Source organism: Erpetoichthys calabaricus, chromosome 2, assembly GCF_900747795.2.
Source record: "Erpetoichthys calabaricus chromosome 2, fErpCal1.3, whole genome shotgun sequence".
In the NCBI taxonomy this organism is placed as follows: Eukaryota; Metazoa; Chordata; class Cladistia; order Polypteriformes; family Polypteridae; genus Erpetoichthys; species Erpetoichthys calabaricus.
The window spans coordinates 230,019,019-230,041,518 of record NC_041395.2 but is presented as its reverse complement, the minus strand read 5'-3'; the positions used below and the strand labels follow the sequence as shown (position 1 = coordinate 230,041,518).

The following is a 22,500-nucleotide window of genomic DNA, read 5'->3' as shown; positions in this document are numbered from 1 at the left end:
ATATTTTGCCTTTTCCAACCATTTGTGTGAATGGCATGCTGTAAAAGTCATACACAACTTAATGTTTATTGGTATTGCAAGCTTGTAATGTACGATGTGCACATGATTGTTCTTGGTTGCGGGAAGCCAGGTGAGTGGAGTCCTTGATTTCTTTTAGTGGTTTTAAATTACATAAGTGTGCTGGCTGGTGCAGAAAACAAATGCTGAGTCAACCACTTAAGCTTGTAGACGTGCTACTACACAGCCGAGTCTCTACACTATTTGCTTGCAAGCAGTGTTTAAAATGGAGCCAAATTACTAGCTCTTTTTAGTCAGTGCCTTGTTCCTCTTCCCAGTTTTACTTTTTCATGATGGGGTGAGGGGCTTCCTCTTGGAGGTCAGAGTGCATGTGAGTATTAGTAAATCATCAATGGGGCTGGAAGAAGCTTTAAGAGCCAGCTGGCCCACTTCAGGCACTCATTCTGAGCACCACAGTGGCTCTTCCTATTCAAACTTGTGTGTGAATTACTGATCAGGCTGCTTTCCTTCAACTATTGCACACTCAGTTGTAAATGCCTGACAGCTTTCTTATGAGGCACGCAAGATTTAAAATTAAAAAAAAAAAAAGACGGGTGCATTTTGGCACCTTGAAGAAATGTCTGTACGTATTTGGAGCCAGTTGACAATGTTTACTTTTAAAACACTGGTTGGGATATGCTTTGTGAGTTACACAGCCAGGTTATAGACAAACTGTATCACAAACTACATCAAGTTTTCCATGGATAACATGTAGATAGTGTGCTATTTTGCCAACCGCATGCCATGGATCACAAAAGACTTGAAAGCCCTACTGAATATGAAGAAGAGAGTAGAAGATGCAGTCAGACCTGAAAAAGCAGGTTTGTGAGGGGAAAGCCCACTACAGAGACAGACTTGAGCACAGGATACAACAAAACATCGTTAAGGAAGTATGGAATGGGATGAAGGCTATCACTGGCTAAAAGCAGACCGCAAAACATGGAGAAGGGAAAAAGAACAGAGCTAATGAACTAAACCAGTTCTTTAACAGGTTCCTGCCAGTACAGCCCTCCCCCAACACTGGCTAGACTCTATGAGCAACCTGAAGAGGTTCCAGAATCCCATCTGCACCTTGCATGGCATTCCCCTACAATGACATCAAACCTGTGGTCTCCTGACCCCCCTCCACTCCCTGGACCGTGTGTCTCTGCTGATCAAGTGAGGAGAGATCTAGGAAAAAAACTGCATAAAAAAGGCTTCAGGACACAAAAGGGATCTGCCCCAGGATCCTGAAAACATGCTATTGGGCAAATCCGTGCTTCCTGCTGGGGCACTCGTTCAGTTCATTTTGAAGTTCCAATTTGAAAATTCTGCACAATGTACATTTATTTTTATTTACTTATCAATTGATTGATCAATTGTCTGTACTATTTGTCCTTTGAATATGTATCCTTGTTTTTATGTTTCTGTTGCTGTATGCATCTGAATTTCCCCATGGGATTAATAAAGTTTATTAATAATCTAATTATTTATATCAACATGTTTGCACGCAGTTTGTGTGAGGAATTTGCGGATTTGGGGTAATTGTGATGTGGGAGACCTTCCATGACAAGACCCTGAAGGTTGGTTAGGGTTGTGTTGGTGTTACTGGTGTTCCCAGAAGGAGGTGTTTCATCTCACAGGGCACCCTGAATATCATTGAGAGGAGTTGCAGTGCACTGCTGAATGGCAACTCTGGTCTGTACTGGAAACTGAGAAAGGATGGTTGCGAGGGCTCAGAGGGTAAATAGAGGCATTTGTTAGAGGGATCTATGAGCAAGTGACACACCATTTAAGGTCTAACGACCCACGTCCTGTTTACAGAGGAATCAAAGTATTATGCACATACAAATCTTTTCCTTGCAGAGTCACAGTCCAGGCAGCTGATGGAACGGTTCAAAGCTGATCCACCGGCTAGGATATCTGTGGGTCCACGATTCTTGAGGTTGATCCTTCAATTAGCTGTGAACCGTCCAGTCTCAATGAGATTGCACAGGTGGTGAACCAGCTGAGGGGAGGCAAGACTGCAGGGATCTGTGGTATCTGGGGTGAACTTCTCCAGACTGGTGGTAAGGCTGTCGTCCTGGTATTGCAAGCAATCATTGCTTCCAATTGGGAGACTGGCATCATCCCAACTGACTGGAAAACGTGAATTGTCGTCCCTATCTGGAAAGGGAAGGGTTATCGCCTGAATTGCGGCAACTACAGGGGATAACACTGCTCTCTGTGCCGAGTAAGAACCTTGCTAGGAGGAAGAACCAATAGGATCTGTTTCTGATGACTTTCTATGAAGTCAGTAGACAGATTGAGAGAGCATTTGTCTTTAGAGTCCTAGTGCCTCCTGTCTTGCTAAGATATGGACGCTATCCAGAGACCTGAGACGAAGACTGGACTCCTTTGGTACAGTGTCTCTACGGAAAATCCTTGGGTACCGTTGGTTTCACTTTATGTCAAATGAGCAGTTGGTCATGGAGTCCTGAATGACATTACCTGCATTGTGAGGGAGCGTCAGTTACAGCACTACGGCCATGTGGCGCGATTCCCCCATGGGTGATCCAGCTCGTAGGATCCTCATTGTTGAGGACCCGAGTGACTGGCCCAGGCCAAGGGGTCGCCCATATAACACCTGACTGCGCAAGTAGTGTCATTTACGGAGGATGGGACTGGACTGCGTGTGCGCCTGGGGGGGTTGCCAACCGGGATCCCAAGCTGTTTCGTCATGTGGTGGGTGCGGCAACACACTGTACCAGTACATGCTCCCCAACTTGACTTACATTAACAATGTGTCCATCCAATCAGCAATGAAAAGTATCAACCATCGGCTCAGCCCTAGTTCTTTTATTACATTAGCAGAATAATATCCATTTATATTTGGGTTTTTAATGTACAGTATGTGGAGTAATGCTACAAAGTCCGAAGTGGTTAAATCTAATCTATTGACCATTATAAGAGTATCCTCCAAATAATGGCTAAACTTCTAAGTATTCTCCTTAAGTGCATGAATTAGTAGTCTCATTCCAGGAAATTCCTTGTATTTGGATTTTAAAATCAATCATCAAGTCACAACAGAATGACTTCTAGTTTCAATTGTAAAGCATTAGATTCATGCATGGTTAACAGTTGACAGCCTCTTATATGGATACAGTTTTTTTGGAACAAAGTTGTTAAATTTAATTTGAAAACCAGCACATACTGATGATGCTGGTGCTACACTCTGAAAAGAGCACTCTCTGGATAGCAGTAAATTCACTCAATAATAACTGGTACAATGAGATTTTATTAATTTTCTCCATTTAAATAAAAACATTTACAGGCAAACATTTCTAGTTATTTATTTCCAACATAAGGTAAAGTGAAGGCAAATACGTTATTTTTGTGGGGTTTTTTTTTTCCCAGGACTTTTGTATCAGTACAATTTTGCTCCATTAAATTTTAATTTGTATAAATAATTTTAGATTAATTTCTCTTAATTTATCTCGTCTCTTCTACAAACATACATCTGATTCTACTAACATGCATCATCTTTATTAGAGTTGCTGAAGGGTAATTCTGTAGCTGAAAGCCTTAGTGTGACCCATGATTAAGCACCAAAATTGATAGTGGCAAAACAACCATGATTTTTATTTATTTTTTTATTTTTATAATTGTTTTTTATTGGATTTTGACAGGTTTTGGTTTTAATAGTCTGTGGTTTTGTAAGAATATGGAAAATGTGTATTTTACAAATGTAGTTTTCTGTTTTGTTGCATTTTATTTTTTGTATGTTTTATTTCTTTGTGTAAATGATTTTCCTTTTTTATACCAGGGGACTGTGGCACTGCGAGGAGATGATTCGACGGTACAATTGTGCTGTCAGTAGCTTCTGTTCAGAAGATGGAATATCTTTGCCACATTGCAGCACATCTTGCAATGTTGGCAAGGCTGTGGAGGATTGCATGAGAGCCATAATCGGAGTCCTTCTCAACCTTACACATGATAATGGTAAGATGTTCTGAACTTGTTTAATTGAAGTTTCCATATGTTGAGTTGTGAATAGTAATGTCTGCCATTATACTTTGCAAAAAATCTTGTATATGAAAGATTGTTAAGGCTTTTTACAAATTTTGTGCCATATTTGCTAAACAGTTCCACATTATTTAATCATTTTGTTTATGGGTTAAATTTCATTTGCTGCTTAATGTCCTACACAGTATAGTTAACTTTGAACTAGACTCTGAGTGGACCTATTGTTTTGTCAGTTATTTGAATTGGGTAATGAAGATGCAGACATCAAATATTTCATACAGTGTGTGTGTGTATATTTTTATAGATAAACACCACTGGTCAAAAGTTTTAGAATACCTGTTTTTTTCTGTTCAAATTTAATCCGTTAAAAAGCAATGAATGGCCTAATATGGTGAAAAAGCAAGCAGTAAACTGCCAGAAGTTTAAATGTAAAATTTAGGATTTCAAAAACTCTCCAAATACTTAAGAACCTGTGTGTACGTGTATATATATTTCAATGGGGGGGAAAAACAAATCATGCTGTATATCTATACTGATATGGACTGGGTAATGTGTTAAGAACGAAAGGATGCCACATCGTTTGATGGAAATGAAAATTATCAACCTACATAGGGCTGAATTCAAAGATCCCCCGAAAATCAAAGTGAAAAAATAATGCAGCAGGCTAGTCCATTTTGCCAAAATTTCATTGCAGCAACTCAAAATCATTCTCAGTAGTTTGTATGGCCCCCACATGCTTGTATGCATGCCTAAAATTATATGTATACTGTATATGTATACCTTAAAATTCCTAATACTCCTACTAATCACCTGTTTAAATACAAAAGAATGCAGTTTCCTCTAAATTGTGTGTTTTGCATTGACCATCAACAAAAGCCAAGTCACTAGGAAATGCAAGGATTGATATAGAGCAGGATATTTTTACTTATGTGAACCAATATTAGCCTCCTGGGTGGGGGAGCAAATATTATATACAGGAAAGGCCCATTGCCTTAGGAAATTTCCCCGGCAAAGCCATGTAACACAGCAAGTTCTTGTGTATATTCAGCATTTTCAAGTAATTAGTCTTGTTTTAATTAAATTATTTCGCAGGATTTCTAATTTTACTGAGATTCTTATCATGAGCAAATCTTCCACATTATATGTATTCTTTGGCGTTTGCTTAGATGTTTTGTGCGTGTGTCCTTCCACATTTTTTGTTAAGATTTATTGTAAAATGAATTTAAGCTATCTTGATACATGTTGTTACTAAAAATTTTTACACTTACGAAGATATGAAAGATCAGAAGTGGTGGCATTTCATTGGTACCTTACTTTATGCTTTGTTCATGCCCAGCAATTATTTAGTTGCATTCTGTTTTTACCATCTGTATTTTTACCGCAGCATTGTACTAATAATGTTTGCAATTGTTTTTTTTTTTTTTTGTTTTTTTTAACATGTTCTGAATTTTGTTACAAAAAACACCATATTGTGTGATGTTTTGGAAGCTCATTTAAAGATTTGTCAATTTTCTTGTTCATTCTCCCACAGAATGGGGAAGCACAAAGACAGGTGAACAGGATTCCTTGATTGTTACAGCTCTAAACTGTGTGCTCCGTGTCCCTCAGTATCTACCTCAGGAACAAAGATTTGATATAAGAGTATTGGTAAGTAAAATTAGTTTATCAATAATGTTTTGTTTTTCATAAACTCTCTTGCCCAGAGAGTTTGGATACGTCATTGTTATTGTTTACATCCCTTCTCGTGCGGACATGGAGATAGCGGGTGACATCATCCACTCCGCTGTTGCTAAACTACAAACACAGCACCCCGAGGTGCTTGTGCTAATCTCTGGAGATTTTAACCATGTGATGCTGGAAAAAACATTACCTGCCTTCTCCCAGTATGTGGATTGTAACACCCTGGGGAAATAGGACTATTGACCTACTATATGCAAACGTTAAAGACGCATACAGCGCCTCCCAGCTGCCTGCGCTTGGGAAAGCAGAACATAACCAGCCTTAGTCTGGAGCAAAGGTTCACCTTTAAGCATAGCAATGACTCGAAGCATATAGCCAACACAATTCTGGAGTGGCTTCGGAACAGGTCTGTGGCTGTTCTTGGGTGACTCAGCCAAAATTCAGACTTTAAACAGCTTAGAATATCTGTGGAGAGATTTGAAGATGGCAGTTTACAGATGCTTCCTGTGTAGTCTAATGGACTTTGAGAAGATCTGTCAGGAAGAACTGGATAAACTGCCCAAATTCAGGCATTTAAAGCTTATAAAGAATAGGGTTGTTTGGTTTACGGTTACTGAAAAAGTACTTTTTTTTTGTGGCACGGAACTTAAATTTAATGGTAGTATGCAAACGTGGAAGAGTTGGATTTTATTCCCGCAAAGCTGAGTCTGAGGAAATTCTTGAAGAATAGGTTATATATGTTTTATTATAATTTATCATCTATCTTATCAATATAGCTTCACTGTAAAATCACATTCAGTCAAAAAAGGTAGTGTGCATGTGTCTGTTATGCCACTTTTTTTTTTTAATCTGACTTTTATAGAGTTATTGCAGACATAGTGGCACATATGAATAGCAGCTTGTAGGGCTTGTGTATGATAGTGATTACTGGTTGGAGTGCTGTGTTTTCCCATTACTTTGTATCTATAACTACTTACCTTCCTCTGTTTAGGGTTAGTGGTGTGGTCTGCTGTGCTGAGATCTTGCATCTTGCAGGTTTGTGTATGAATTGCGCGTATGTAAATGATTGCTTTAACAATATGCACTCTAAAGCAGCCTCTTTTTGTAAGAGTGGGAAGATTTTCTCTTTTAAAATGTCATTGACTTAATCAAAACTTGACACACTCCTTTATTTACAATAATTTTTTATTAATTTTTCTAATCAAACAGTTTAATCATTTCAGACTCCTTCGATTATGTTCATTTACTTAGTAAACCATTTAAGGACTTGCTGCGTTGTGTTAAGGTTGTTTTTTTTTTTTTTTTAGCTTACTGACAACATTTGAAATAGAAATGAAGACTGCTTACATGCATTTTAACCTAGGACAAGTCTTCACTGGTTTTAAAAATTCTTTTTTTGGAACTTTTACAAATTCAAAGCAAGTGTCACCAAGTAGTCTGTCACTTCAACTGATGATCTTCCTTCCTTTAACACTACAATCTCTGAAGCCTATGAAAAAAATTGTAATCCCGGGCCACCTTAAATTCCTTCACACCTCTCCATCAGTGTCTTGTTTTGCAAATGTGTCATTCAGTGCAAGCAGCCTGCTATCCCATCCCCTACCAATGCAGTTGAAATTCTTTCAGCTCAAGTCTCTTTATCTGGGTGTGAGCTGCCTGCAGTTGTATTGAGTAAATAATATATTATGTGGAACACATGCATTTTGTGTGTGTTCTGTTTATACAGTGATCTGGGTAAATGTAGTTTTGGAGCACACACCGATACTGTGCATTGCCGCACCCACCACACGACAAACCAACTCTGGATCCAGATTAGGACCCGAATGCAGCCATGTAACGGGTGATACCGCAGCACCACACTAGTTCAGATGGAGTTAAACAATGTGAGGTTTTTTATGGTGGCTGGAGTGCCAATTCTGCCACCAACCCCCAACTTTTTCCCTGCAGGTTGGAGGGTCTACATGCAGGGATGGATGCAGATTAACGTCATACCCAGGACAGAGTAAATGTAGGATGACAGGAAATGCAAGGCAAGAAATGCTGAACACATACCTAAAACAAACTTTTTCCATGTTATAGCAGTAATGTCGTGAAGTGTATAAAGACTTTAGTCTAAATATCAAATAAACACATGTGCTTTTATTCAAGAATATAACCAAAGTAAAAAATAAAAAAAAATCATCCAATTTACATGTTGCTGTCAATGAGTTGACAACAAACTCAAATGTCAATTAACAGAAAGTTGATATGTCTTATTGGATGGTGCAGAGGTAAGAACTGCTGCCTTATTATCAAAAGTTTGCAGGTTTGGGTCCAGGTGCTCCTCGTTTTGAGTAGTGAGTTGTTATTACTATAAAATAATAACATACATTTGATTTGAGTCTGCAGCACCCGGTGTAAATTTTGGCTACTTGTAAAACTTAGCGTTTTTTTTTTTTTATATTATTCAGTTTTATTGTGTCATTGACGTTCATGTGGTACAACAAACTTGCCTTTCCCTCTCTAAGTTGATGCAGTTTATCTCCATTCTTTTCACAAGAACAGTTTCAATTTGTTGTAAAGAAGAAGCCTGTCTGCATTCTCAGTACCATGCACCATAACATGGAGTACAGGCAAGATCGAAAAAGTGTTCAAATGACAACTCATGTTCAGATGGCATAGCATTTTCAAACAGTAACGTTTTCATGTATGAATGCGTATGTGCTTGCGCGAGAGAGGCACAGACAAATTTGATCTTATTCAAGTGGTTACTAGAATATAAAATAAACACTTTTGCAAAGGCATAACGAAAACAAGTGTGCTTTTATTCAAGAATAAAACTGAATTACAAAAAATCAAGTGACAGCAAGGTACCAAGAAAACATGATTCACCAGCGTTTGTGTCTCTTTATATCCCTTCAGCTATATCTTTTACAGTTAATTAAAATTTACACCAGGTATTACAAGCTCAAATCAAAGGAATCTTCTTTTTGGGCGCTTGCACAATCAGCATGGCACTGCCAGATCACACATACAGGATAGTACAGTGATCCCTCGCTATATCGCGCTTCGCCTTTCGCGGCTTCCCTCCATCGCGGATTTTATATGTAAGCATATTTAAATATATATCGCGGATTTTTTGCTGGTTCGCGGATTTCTGTCGACAATGGGTCTTTTAATTTCTGGTACATGCTTCCTCAGTTGGTTTGCCCAGTTGATTTCATACAAGGGACGCTATTGGCAGATGGCTGAGAAGCTAGATTGCTTACTTTTCTCTCTCTCTTGCGCCGACTATCTGTGATCCTGACGTATGGGGATTGAGCAGGGGGGCTGTTCGCACACCTATATGATACGGACGCTCGTCTAAAAATGTTGAAAGATTATCTTCACGTTGCTATCTTTTGTGCAGCTGCTTCCTGAAACGACATGCTGCACAGTGCTTCGCATACTTAAAAGCTCGAAGGGCACGTATTGATTTTTGACTGAAAAACAAACTGTCACTCTCTCTCTCTCTGCTCCTGACAGAGGGGGCATGAGCTGCCGCCTTCAACAGCTTTGTGCCGCGGTGCTTCGGATACTTAAAAGCCAAACAGCCCTATTGATTTGTTTGCTAGAGATTGTTTTCTCTATCTATGTGACATTCTGTGCTCCTGACACGCACTCCTTTGAAGAGGAAGATATGTTTGCATTCTTTTAATTGTGAGACACGTGGAGCACAGTTTAAACTTTTGAAAAAGAGACAAATGTTTGTTTGCAGTGTTTGAATAACGTTCCTGTCTCTCTACAACCTCCTGTGTTTCTGCGCAAATCTGTGACCCAAGCATGACAATATAAAAATAACCATATAAACATATGGTTTCTACTTCGCAGATTTTCTTATTTCGCGGGTGGCTCTGGAACGCAACCCCCGTGATGGAGGAGGGATTACTGAACTCCTTTTGAAGAGAAAACTGTCCCTTGACAATCAGTTTATGCTGGAGCTATTTCAGAGCTATGAATAATTTCTATGCATCACCTGAATTGTTCATGGAGCTACAGAGCAGGGGAATTAGAGCATGTGGCACAGTGAAGGTGAACAGGAAATACATGCCTTCAGAGTCGAAGCCAGACAGGCTGTAAATGAAAAGAGGTGACAATCCTGTTTTCATGCGGGTGGAAAACTTTGGTACCAGTGGCATGGCACAGTGTCAAATGGGTGACTTGTCTCTGTACAGTACACACCAACAATACATGTGAGAAAGGAAACCCAGAAGGTAGAAAACTGGACAAGCCAGTTGCCATGAAGGAGTAATTTGTGATTGTAAAATAGCCGGAGTTGAACTGGATCAGATGCAGGGGTCATACACTTACAGCCATGGGTCCACCAAGTGGTACCACACCATGTACCATTGCATGCGTGAGATTGCACCTGCAAATGGATATATAATGTTCAAGCAGGCAAACCGTGACAGCACCCTGACTATGGCAGATTTCTGCAAGAAGGTGGTTGACGGCTTACTGGCAGAGTATGTTGCAGTACCTTTGGCAAAGCAAGGAGTGCCATCACAAAGAGCAGTGCCAGACAGGCTAACTGAACGTCACTTTCCTACAACATATGAGGACAAAAAGTACAAACCTGACTGTGCTGTGCGTAGCAACAGACAATTGAAAAGGAGGCATCAGTGCAACACATTGTAAGCAGTGTGGCAGTGCATGCAATTGGCTGCTTTGAGCGTTATCATACATTGCAATATTTTGCTTTGTAACATGTATGTGAAATCATATGGTATGCAGGCTCATACAACATGCAAGACAGTAACATTTCTCAAAAGTATTTTTTGTTGATCTGATGTGTTGAACTATTACTTTTTTTTTTTGTTGTTGTTTTTTTTTTTTTTTTTTAAGTGAGTTTTTGGAAAAATATTCTGCCCTGTGACAAAAGAAACAAAAAAAAAAAACAGCCCTAAAAAAGTTTAGTCAAAAGACAATTTTCTATGTGCAGTAAATAGTTTATAAAATTACAGATTATGGTGGTAAATGAAAGGCAGCATGACAAAGTATAATGCTGTGCACATCACTAGTCCACTATCATTTTTGCATCTTTTGCCCTAGAAAAAGTGAGTTGGTTTTGTTTTGCTGCTCATGTTTACTGCAGTGCTTCTGTATATTTTTGGTGTCTGTCTGTCTCCATGACCATCTTTTGTGCCCTTTCACAGGGCTGACAGCTCCCATCTTATTTTATTTATAACTCAGTACAGAGCAGGCATTGTTTTTCGGACATTCAGCTTATTTGCCATGCAATGTCCATGCCTCAAGTCGATAGCTTCTTCCTCCTCCTTCACATGTAGCATGATGAGATCAGAGCATGCACTGATGTATACAGCATATAACTGTTTTGGAGAGTGGTGGAGTCCCCCTTCAAAGTATGAAAAAGCTTGTTGAAAGTGAAACGTCACTTGGGACAAGTGCCAGTGCACACACACAAAATTGCCACTACAGTAATCCCTCCTCAATCACGGGGGTTGCGTTCCAGAACCCCCCACGAAAGGTGAAAATCCGCGAAGTAGAAACCATATGTTTATATGGTTATTTTTATATTGTCATGCTTGGGTCACAGATTTGCACAGAAACACAGGAGGTTGTAGAGAGACAGGAACTTTATTCAAACACTGCAAACAAACATTTGTCTCTTTTTCAAAAGTTTAAAATGTGCTCCATGACAAGACAGAGATGACAGTTCCGTCTCACAATTAAAAGAATGCAAACATATCTTCCTCTTCAAAGGAGTTCGCGTCAGGAGCAGATAATGTCAGAGAGAGAGAAAAAAGCAAACAATCAAAAATCAATAGGGCTGTTTGGCTTTTAAGTATCCGAAGCACCGCCGGACAAAAGCAGCTGCAAGAAAGGGAGCAATGTGAAGGTAGTCTTTCAGCATTTTTTAGAGGAGCGTCTATGCCAGTGTGCGAACAGCCCCTCTGCTCACACCCCCTCCATCAGGAGCAGAGAATGTCAGAGAGAGTAAGAGAGACAGAGAAAAATAATCAAAAATCAATACGTGCCGTTCGAGCTTTTAAGTATGCGAAGCACCGTGCGGGAAGCGTGTCACTTGACAAAGCAGCTGCACGGAAGGGAGCAATGTGAAGATAATCTTTCAGCATTTTTAGACGAACGTCCGTATCGTCTAGGGGTGCAAACAGCCCCCCTGCTCACACCCCCTCCGTCAGGAGCAGAGAATGTCAGAGCAAGAGAGAGAGAGAAAAGCAAACAATTAAAAATCAATATGTGCTGTTTGATCTTTTAAGTATGCGAAGCACCATGCGGGAAGCATATCGCTTCACAAAGCAGCCACATGTAAGCCCAGCAAGGAAGGGAGCAATGTGAAGGTAATCTTTCAGCGTTTTTTGAGGAGCGGCCATATCCTCTAGGGGTGCGAACAGCCCCTGTGCTCACAATATATTTGAGGAGTTTTATTTAATGTGTAATATGCGCTCTGGTTGAGTAGCTTCTCAGCCATCTGCCAATAGCGTCCCTTGTATGAAATCAACTGGGCAAACCAACTGAGGAAGCATGTACTAGAAATTAAAAGACCCATTGTCCGCAGAAATCCGCGAACCAGCAAAAAATCCGCGATATATATTTAAATATGCTTATATATAAAATCCGTGATAGAGTGAAGCCGTGAAAGTCGAAGCGCGATATAGCGAGGGATCACTGTACACCTAAGAACAGAAGGGGAAATGCCCACTTCAGGCACTATGGAACGTGATATGAACGTATTGCCAGCAGTGACTTCTCTCACATAGTTTGTGAAAGGCTCACAGATAACATCAACAGTCAAACCATGTTTCTCTGGAAAGTGTGACTTTTCTCCAAATAGGCAATAGTATCTAGTGTGTGTATGTGTATAAGTAAAAAATAAATTGTAATATTTATTTTTGTTACATCAGCGGCAAAAATTTGATTCCAGACTTATCAGGTTGTTGGACTTTATCTGTGTAAAAAGGCATCAATATTTCAAGTACTCATCAACCAGTATGTCTGCCCTTACTTAAAACTCATGGTGCAGTTCTGCAGAAAGTGTGATATATACCAGCAAAATTGTATAGCCAACATCAGTTTTATGTTGGGAAAGGAGAACACACAAGATAACACATTGTGAACGATCTGCCAGTAAATGCAGGTCAGCATTGTTTTCACAGAAACAGACCTGATGATGCACAACTTTGCAAATGCAAAAATCAATTGTCAGTTTCTTTGCATGTGCATGTCCCTGCCATCAAACACATGTATGTGATTCAATATGTGCAATTGTGTATTTGTTATTCAAAGCATATAGTACCATTTTAATATAGCTGTGCTTAAGTCATCCTAGAAGGGGCCATATTTTCTGCTAAGTAACATTGTTGCTATTGTCCTTCCTTTTTCACAATGAAAGAGTACCATTTTTTTGCGCATTTGCATTTAATGTCAGTCTGAAAACTTTGTAAGTGAGCCACCATCCACTTCTGCTCTATTCACTTGCTGCTCAATCACTATGCCTCAATTCATATGTTGCCCCTTCTCCACGTAAAATTGATGTTGGCTGTGTATTTCATTTTCAATGTCATGTAGAAATACAATTTCCATTTCAATTGAGTTTTTACTCGCTTTTACCTAACTGAAATAACTGGAGCTTTCAGTTTTTTTTGTCTTTTTCCTTTTCTCCCTATATCCTGCTTAGTGAAGCAATGTGAGTAGTTATAAGTGTGACATTTTCTAATTGATTATTTTATAGTTGTCTGCTGAAGACACAGTAATTCACATCTGAGAAACAATGTTCAATAATGTTGATTAACAGCAACAGAAGAGGATTTGTCATGGTAGAAAAGATATGCAAATGCATTCAAGTGCGAGCCAATCAAGTGCGTCTAGTGGTAATAGCGGGGTCTTTGTTTAAAAAAAAAAAAAATAAGAGAAAAATATCGTTGCATCACGTTTTCTAAACTGAATTACAGAGTTGCAACAACATAGGCATTTGAAATGCAGCAAATTAGGAAAAGTCAAGGAAGGACAGGAGTGTGACTTGCACACTAAAATAATTCAGGTTTTAAAAACACAATACTAATTGTCATAGTCCGAAGCATTTCTAGTGTTAAAGATGCTCGACTTTTTTTTAAACTAATAAAGACATTCATGTTAGGTTTATTGTCAGTTCCAAAATGCTACTGTCTGAGCCACATCATGTCTGGGCTGTTTTTCCATATTTCATTCAGTGCTGCTGGGATAGGCTCTATAATCCCATGACTCTATTTGGCTTAAATGGGTTTGGTAATGTTAAGTGTGGAAAAGAACACTTACATAGTTAATGATTTCATAGGTAAAGGTATGCAAAATACATCAGTGTACAAGTATATTATTTCTTTCCTGCCTGTATTCCAAAAGTGTATAAATTAGTCCATTCACTTTCTTCATTGATCATGATTGTTTAGTAAGGAATAGTAAACAAACAACTTTATGATAAGAGATTCTATCTAATTTCTTAATTCTGCTTTAATAAGGCAGTAAAAATTACCTACCCACATGCAGAGCTCAACATTATAAATCCCTTAAAATGGTTAATGCAGTTTGGAAGCAAAACTATTTTGCAGTTTCTTCCACCAAGTGACTGAATGATAGAAAATGTTTCTTTCAGTAAGTGATATAATACAATTATGTACTGTATGAAAACTTGTAAAGCTGAAGAGAGTTTAAATGTAATGTGCTCCAATTTTTGATAGTGAATATAGACAAGCATCTTTGAAAGGTTTAATGGCTTTGATAAATCCAGAAAAGAGCTTACCTGTAAAATCTCGTTTGACAAGCGTATGTTTTTCAGGGTCTTGGTCTACTAATCAATCTGGTCGAATACAGTGCAAGAAACCGGCACTGCCTTATGGAGATGGAGACGGATTCAATTCCCTGTGCTGGTGAAGACGATCCAAAGCCAGAAGGGCCAGTGAGTGCTGTCACAGCATTAGTTCAAGTAAGTACAACTTTCAGGTTTGAGTTCTTTATAAAATTTTGATGTAAAATTCCAGATTTAAATTAATTTATCATGCTAACAGTGTTTTTATTAATACCATGTCTGCATTATATAGATAGTTTAGTTTTTGTTGAGCCTATTAACACTAGAATCCCTGAAGCCTACGAAAAAACTCGTAATCCCGGCCCACCTTGAATTCCTTCACAACTCTCCATCAGTATGCTTTTTTGTAAATGAGTCGATCAGCACAAACAGCAAACAGTCTGTTATCCCATCCCCCCAACCCCCTCGCCCCCACAGACAGACCTCAAAGTCTCAAAGAAGATTCTCAGAGCTGAAGTCTGTTTATCTAGTTGTGTGGTGCATGGAATTGTAGGAGGTAAATGTATCGTCATTTGGAATACATACATTTCATGTGTGTTCTGTGTCTACAATGATCTCTGTAAATTGTAGGATGAAATTTGATGCAAGAATTGTTGAATACATAACTAAAAAAAGAAACATTTTTCATATTTTAGTAGTAATTGACAAAATGTAGAAATGAAATGTATAATATGTGAAGACCGAAGTCCAAATATTAAAAATAAACACTTTCACAAAAGGTACAAGTATAACAAAACAAGTGTGCGTTTATTCAAGAATTTAACTGTAAAACATTTCTTTTTTAGTTTGTGTTCAATAATTCCTAAGTCGCATTTCATTTTACAATTTACACAGATCATTGTAGACATGGAACACACATGAAATGTATGTATTCCAAATGAAGATATATTATTTACCCTCTACAATTTCATGCACCACACAACCAGATAAACAGACTTTAGCTCTGAGAATCTTCTCTGTGACTTGTGGGAGGGGGTGATGGGATAGCTGGCTGCTTGTGCTGATCGACACATTTACAAAACAAAAGACGCTGATGGAGAGTTGCAAAGGAATTTAAGGTGGCCCAGGATTACAAGTTTTTTCGTAGGCTTCAGGGATTCTAGTGTTAACCTGTGGATTGTGACCAGTCATCTCAAAAATTAACTGTTTAGTTCTGTTGTGTTCTTAGTGACATAGTCAAATGTGATTATTCTCAAAGAGCATTATTAATTTTTTGGAAAACTTTTTGTACTCTGTAGTCCTTCCTCAAGGGAGAACAGTGCTCAAAAAGCATCAGTTTTTAATAAAATTTGCTAGGTTAGATAGGCTAAAGCAGCTTCCTTCTCTACTGTCCTCGACCCTCCTGAAGTCTTAATAGCTGTTTTGCTAGATTTCCTACCATATACTTTTGCTCTTCCTTCATAAACCCTCTCCTCAGTGGTTGTTGCTACTGCCGTATATCCTTACACATTTTCACCCTAGGTACCCTTAGACCCTGTCACCGCCATGCAAATGTCAGCTGTCCCTTTCAGTTTCTTTCTCACCACTAGCTTTCTTCATGTGATTAAATGATTATCAGTTTAAACTCTCCATTGCCTTCTCTCTCAGTATTGCTATATTGATAGTTAACCTTTGACCCTGGCATAATGAGCAAAACTTTAATCACATCTCAGGGACGCACGTTTACACCCATATCTTCCTTGACCCAGGACTTTCTCAGATCTTTAAAAAATCTAAATTCATCTTTAGATTATTTTTGTTGGATGGACTTGTCCATTTTTCTTGTAGCTTACCCATAAACTGTTATCCATAATGAATGCTACTGTACCTGCTTGTCATGTTCTCTCTGGTTACCCCTTGGACAATAACGTTATTTCACTTGCTTCATTGACTTTGTCAGTGCTGTTAGGATCTATTCTTAAACACCACTACTGCTTCGGTCTGCCTCATTACTATTCTTCATCTTTCCTTGACTCACTAAATTTGATGATTGTGATATCTTAAGTTGTGGAATAAGTTTTTCTTAACCATTAGCACTGTTTTTTGATTTTGCAGAAAGCATTCTGAATCAAATATTTTGTTTTCTGATTTCCGTTGTTGTTTATTCCTTGTATTGACTGCTCATAAACAATTTCTGCTTTGAGATCTGTGCAACTTTCAGTACCAAAATAAGTTCAGTACCAAAATAAGTTCAGTTGATGCAAAGCTGTTAAGTTGTGTAAGACTGTGGTTATATTTTTAAGAAATTGGATGGATATTACTAAAACTATGTTGAAGTTGATATTTTAGTTTTATTTAAATTTCTGTGTGCAAAATGGTATTGGAGAGAGATTTTCAGATGTCCTATTTCATCCACTAGTGAGACATTCAGGGTTGTTTTTTTATGTTTTTAAATCTTATCTTTTTTTAGTTATTGTTTTATTTACTTTTTCAAACCTCAAAACTACTACAATTTATGGTTAAGATACATTACCACTGTTGGAATCATATTGTTGTTTTTCTGATACATTAAATTTTTCCAATTTGAAGTAGTGTAGAACATCATTTACCCACTGACTTACTGGGAGTACACCATATAAAGCTGTTAATGGGTTAGGAGTGATTGTGACACCAAGGCTGTCTGTTAGCCATTCAGACATTTTTGTCCAGAATGATTAATTTGGTGCACACCCAAAACAATAGGCCCAGTAAGGTGGAGCTAGATTGCAATCTTGCCCTGGGTATATTTTGGACAATTTTAAATGAGATAAATGTGCTTGGTATAAGATTTTAAGTTGAATGATTGAATGCTTTGTGCATATGAAGCTGGAATGTATTCAATGTATGGCTGCCCTTCCACTCCTTTTCTGAGATGTAAAGTGAAAGATCTTTTCCCATCGTGCCCTGAGATCTTTGAAAGGAAGAGACTTTAAAATGTTTTTATATATTATTGAGATGCCGTCTCGATCAGCACTGCCTCTGGAATAGAAATGAATGGAAGGTGAGGAAAATTGGGCAGGTTCCTTTTAGCACACGTTTCTGATTTAAAAGTAGTGCAAAAATTGTGTTGATGGGTAGTTAAATTTGAAGCGTGTTTGTTCATAAGATGCAAAGACATTATTTATATATAGTTCTGTAAGTGTTTTAATCCTGAACGTTTTTCAGAAATTAAATACTGTGTAGGTTTGAGAGGTAGGATGCGCGGGTATTTTGAATTCCAAATAAATTAGGTTATAATTGAATCTAATTCCTTAAATGATTTGTTAATATATATGGGAATAGAGGTAGTATGAAATAGAAAAAGGCGCTTGGGAGGGATGTTCATCTTGACAGTATTCTACCTGCTAATGTGAGATTGGAGGGTAGACCATCTCTTCCCATCTTATTTTTTTTCCCATTTAGCTAGCAAAATTTTGTTAAAGATCTTTATATTTATTTGTGATGTTAACCCCTAGGTATTTAAGCCGATCTGCTAAAATACACGCCAAGGTGTCCAGTCTAATATTGTGTACTGGGGAGTTCAATGGAAAAAGCATACTTTTTCTCAAATTAAATTTGAGTCCAGTTATCTTTGTAACTCTGCAAGTGCATTGAGGACTGCTGATACAGATGTTTGTGTGTCTGATATATGCAGTACCAAAGGGTCATTACGTTTTTAATGTTTTTCAGATATCATTTTTATTGCATGTCTGCTCCAGAATAAAATCTTTTGTATATGTTACCAGCAATGTATGAAATGCAGGCATTGTATAGAATGCCTAGGCAATGTATAGAATGCTGAAAATTGGATGTCAAAGTATGAAATGATTAATGTCACACATTTCCTAGGCATTCTATGCAATGCCAAAAGACAATACTTTGCCTAAATAGCATTTGTCATTCTATACAATGCCTAGGTATTATATACAATACCTAGGGAAAGTATATATAATATTAAAATAATTCAGATATTTCATACTTGCCTAAACATTCTATACAATGCCTGCATTTCATACATTGCCGGTAACATATACACTATTTTAATTGAAGATTTCACATTTGAGATCTAACAGCCAGACTCAGTACCATATAGTTTGCGTTGTAGATGTCATGTCTTTCAAAAAGTGTTCATGTGACTGTTTTTTTTTCCACATTATTTGTGAGCATTTGACACAGTATGAAGATTGTATCGTTTTGATCCCATAATCAAGTTTATTTTACCAATTTTGTACATCATTTGTATCTAATGTTTAGGCCATAGAAGGATTAATTTATTCTAGTCAATGTCTATATTAATTAGATTTTAATTTCACTTAAATTTGTGCAGTTTTTATTATGTTAATCTAGAAATCCCAAGTATGGTTTATTTACTTTGTAAGAATTTAACCTATTTGTAGTTGTAGTAATCTTTTTAGTTAGACAATAAAAGGTGTCATTTTGCTTGACTTTTCACCTATTTGTAGAACATTCTTGTATTGCCCCTTGGCTTCAGTGTTGCACCTAGAAAAATGTTAATTTAACTTTTTTGTGTGTGACTTGTCATGTTTACCTTTATTAGCTGTTTCTACAACGAGAGCGTGCAGCTGTTCTGGCAGAGACAGAAACTGATGATTTTATTAAGGATGCTCCAACTGCTCAGCTGGATCAAAGTGGAGAATGGCAAGAGACAAGTGGAGAGATTCAGTGGGTCGCTTCAGAAAAAAACAGAAATACAAATGACAAGGACAAGAAAGAAGAAGAGGAGGAAGAGCTTGATTTGAATAAAGGTAGTCAAGTTGATTATAAGTTGTAGTTGTCATATTTTATTTTGATAAGATACTATATCTATATAAATGGCATTAACTGTGCCAGACTATAAATTACACAGATTATAAAGTATCTATTCTTACCATAGATTTTCATTGTTTCACCTTAGCTTTGTTTGTCCTCTTCAAGCTATAATCACACTTTGCAAAGTTCTGTAGCTGTTAAGAATTTAGATTTGAAACTTAATAATTTTTAAAGGAACACAAGATGTAAAATTATTGGCAAAATATGTATTTTTCACAGATGCATTAGAAGCAGGAAACCACAAGGATTGATAGTAATACCACTATTTTCATTATTTATGGAATCTAGTGAAAATAGAAATTTTGTCTATAAATTGACTTTGTAGAGATTTACTGTGCTTGGTAAAGGATTGTCTTGTTAATCTGGTATCCCGATGGGACAAGATGGATGGAATTTTTTTTTATACTTTCTCCGTATACAGTGGACCCTTGACTTACGAACTCAATTCGTTCGCGAGGGCTGGTTGTAACTCAAGTTGGTTGTAAGTCAAGACTATTTTTCCCATAAGAAGTAATGTAAATGCCCTTAATGTGTTCCGAACCTCCCACAGCAACACTTAACTTTTTTTAATAAAAAAGGGTTGTATAATGTGCATAATTTACCAAAAACACCAATAATTTTTCTAATGTACTAACCAAAAAGTTATAAAAAGTGCCTAGTCTACCAGAAGCAATTTCATACTGTACTCACTATTTAAGTTGACATCTTTGGCTTGCAGGAAGGAAGGAGGAGGAGAATGAAATGGAAGGTGGTTATTGTTTGGAAGGAGCTTCCTTATACAAATCTTTTCTTTGTAAAATTGTCGATAGTGGATTTCGACATGCTGTACATATTAGCGAGATCGGTCACACGCATGCCACTCTCATATTTCCACAAAATTTCCTTCTTCGTTTTAATTATGATCGCTTTCTTTACCTTCGTTACCTTCTCTTCCTTCCTTAGCAATTATCGAAATAAATTATATAAATCACTGCACTGACCGGAATTACATCCACAAACACATGTATCTGGGCTCCGACTGACGCTGACAAACGCTCTCGGCTGTTTGTTTGCAATCGCACAAGCGGATACATGTGACCACATTCCGGTAGTAACGCAAGACGTTGGTCATAATTCAAAACAAAAGTTTTGGTTGTAAACCAAGTTGTTCGAATGTCAGGCTGGTTGTATATCAAGGGTCAACTGTACATAGTATAGAGAAAGTATAGGAATCATGAAAAAATTCAACCTCGAGATTTTGATGAATTTTGACATTTTTAACCCTTAAACTGCCACCTTGTTTTGTGTAAACGCGATAATTCAAACACTTTGACCTAGGTCAATGAAATTCTGTACACCTGCTTTGTATCAAAAATAAGGAATCCTATCAACTTTTAGGCCACTTACAGCCACCAGAAGAGGTACTTCAACTGAATAATTACGTGAATTTCAAGTAAACTCTGGTTATAATTACAGATAGATGATTCACATGTTGTATAGATATTTATAATGATAAAAAGCCAACGTGAAATTTGAGAAAAATTTCTCAACCGGAAGTAGTACTTTATTTAAGCAATCATCTGAATTTTTTGTATCATGGAAATATTCATATGTACACAATATTTAAAAACTGTGTTCAATATAACGCATATTCTTTCAACAGCTATTATTAATTTTATTTTAGTTTGTACATCATTAGTTTAACAATAACATGTAAACATTGAACATGCCACGTAAATGTAAAGATGTAATTGGAACAATAACCTGCTCCTGGTAATACATTTAATTTTGATTTTTTTTTTTTGTTTCTGCCATCATTATCATAATTAAATGTAGCTAAACATAATATTAACTCTTTGTTTTTAGGTGACTGTAACTCTTTCTGCTTTGCACATAATCTAGGTAATGCATATGTAATCATGAAAAAAATTCCACTATTGTTTTCAACCTCCCTAAGAACGAAAATGTTTTAATATTAAGTTTGAATTTAAATAGAGATAAATGATTGAATCTTATTGTACTGATATTATCAATTAGTTATACTAGAAAGTAGAGGGGAGCACATTCCCAAATTTTTTAATAGTTTCATTTGCATGGCTTCACTTCTAATTTCTTGATTTGCTAAAAATAAGTTTCTTTTTGTTTTGTACAATTCTGAAACTGAAGATTCTTCAGCGAAGTGAGAAAAGATGATGCTTTGCTAAAGGGGGGGATGGGGGTTTGCATTCAAGGTCGGGCTGGTTCTGCCTAAATGTGAAGTATAATGCCAAACTTGTAATGTTATATGATGACGGTGAAGATATCCAGGAGTATTCAATAATTTATCAACCCGAGCATGTTGAAACAAGTTTGGGCAAGTTGTGACATGTCTCAAGGTTACTCATGCACAGTTGTGGCTCAGTGCAAGCCTAACATTCCAAGAGAGAGGATGTCAGGAGAATCCTCTTGCAAATCAAGTAAGAAAGTGCTAGATTTGGAGTAACGTTCAGTGATGAAATTTCTCATAAAAAAAGGGAAAGAGCCAAAGGAGATCCATGAACACATGACTGCAGTTTATGGTGAGTCTGCCCCATCATCCTACAAAGTAAGATTTTGGAGCAAGCAGTTTAAGTGGGTTAGAGAGTCCATTGAAGACGACCCTCACACTGGAAGGCCTTTGGAAGCAACTTCCACAGAAATGCGCAACAAAGTTGAGAATTTACTTTTGTCAAACAGATGAATTAAGATTTCCCAAATAGCTAAAGAAATTGGCATCTCAGCAGGTACAGTTTGGAAAATAATTCATGAACAGTTGGGTATGTCAAAGGTCAGTGCAAGATGGGTTAAAGAATGCTGATGCCATGTCAAAAGGCTCCAGTACTGTCAGGAGAACTTGGAGATGCTCTGTGAAGACCAAGTAAATTCTTTTTCATCGTTTGATGACTGGAGATGAGACTTGGGTCTATCACAGAAATCCTGACTCTAAAATGGAGTCGATGCCATGGAAGAACAAGTCGTCCCCCACCTGAAAAATGTTCAAAACAGAAAAATCTGCAGACAAAGTCATGGCAGCTGTCTTCTGGGATATTGAAGGACTTTTGCTTATGGAGTTCATGCCACATAATACAATCATAATGGGGAGAGTTACACCAAAAAAATGATCACTTTGCAGGAGTCAATCAAGGAAAAAGACAGGGAAAACTCACAGCAGG

General features: G+C 37.5%; 1 protein-coding gene across 1 annotated transcript in view; it reads left to right on the top strand.

The window, feature by feature from the left end:
• The window catches only part of waplb (WAPL cohesin release factor b), a 266,382-nt gene that overhangs the window by 198,772 nt on the left and 45,110 nt on the right, over window positions 1-22,500 (top strand). The window contains exons 14-17 of the mRNA XM_051922842.1: window positions 3,842-4,017; window positions 5,573-5,688; window positions 14,534-14,680; window positions 19,059-19,266. Coding sequence (XP_051778802.1) covers window positions 3,842-4,017; window positions 5,573-5,688; window positions 14,534-14,680; window positions 19,059-19,266 — 647 coding nt within the window. The remainder of the gene's footprint in view (window positions 1-3,841; window positions 4,018-5,572; window positions 5,689-14,533; window positions 14,681-19,058; window positions 19,267-22,500) is intronic.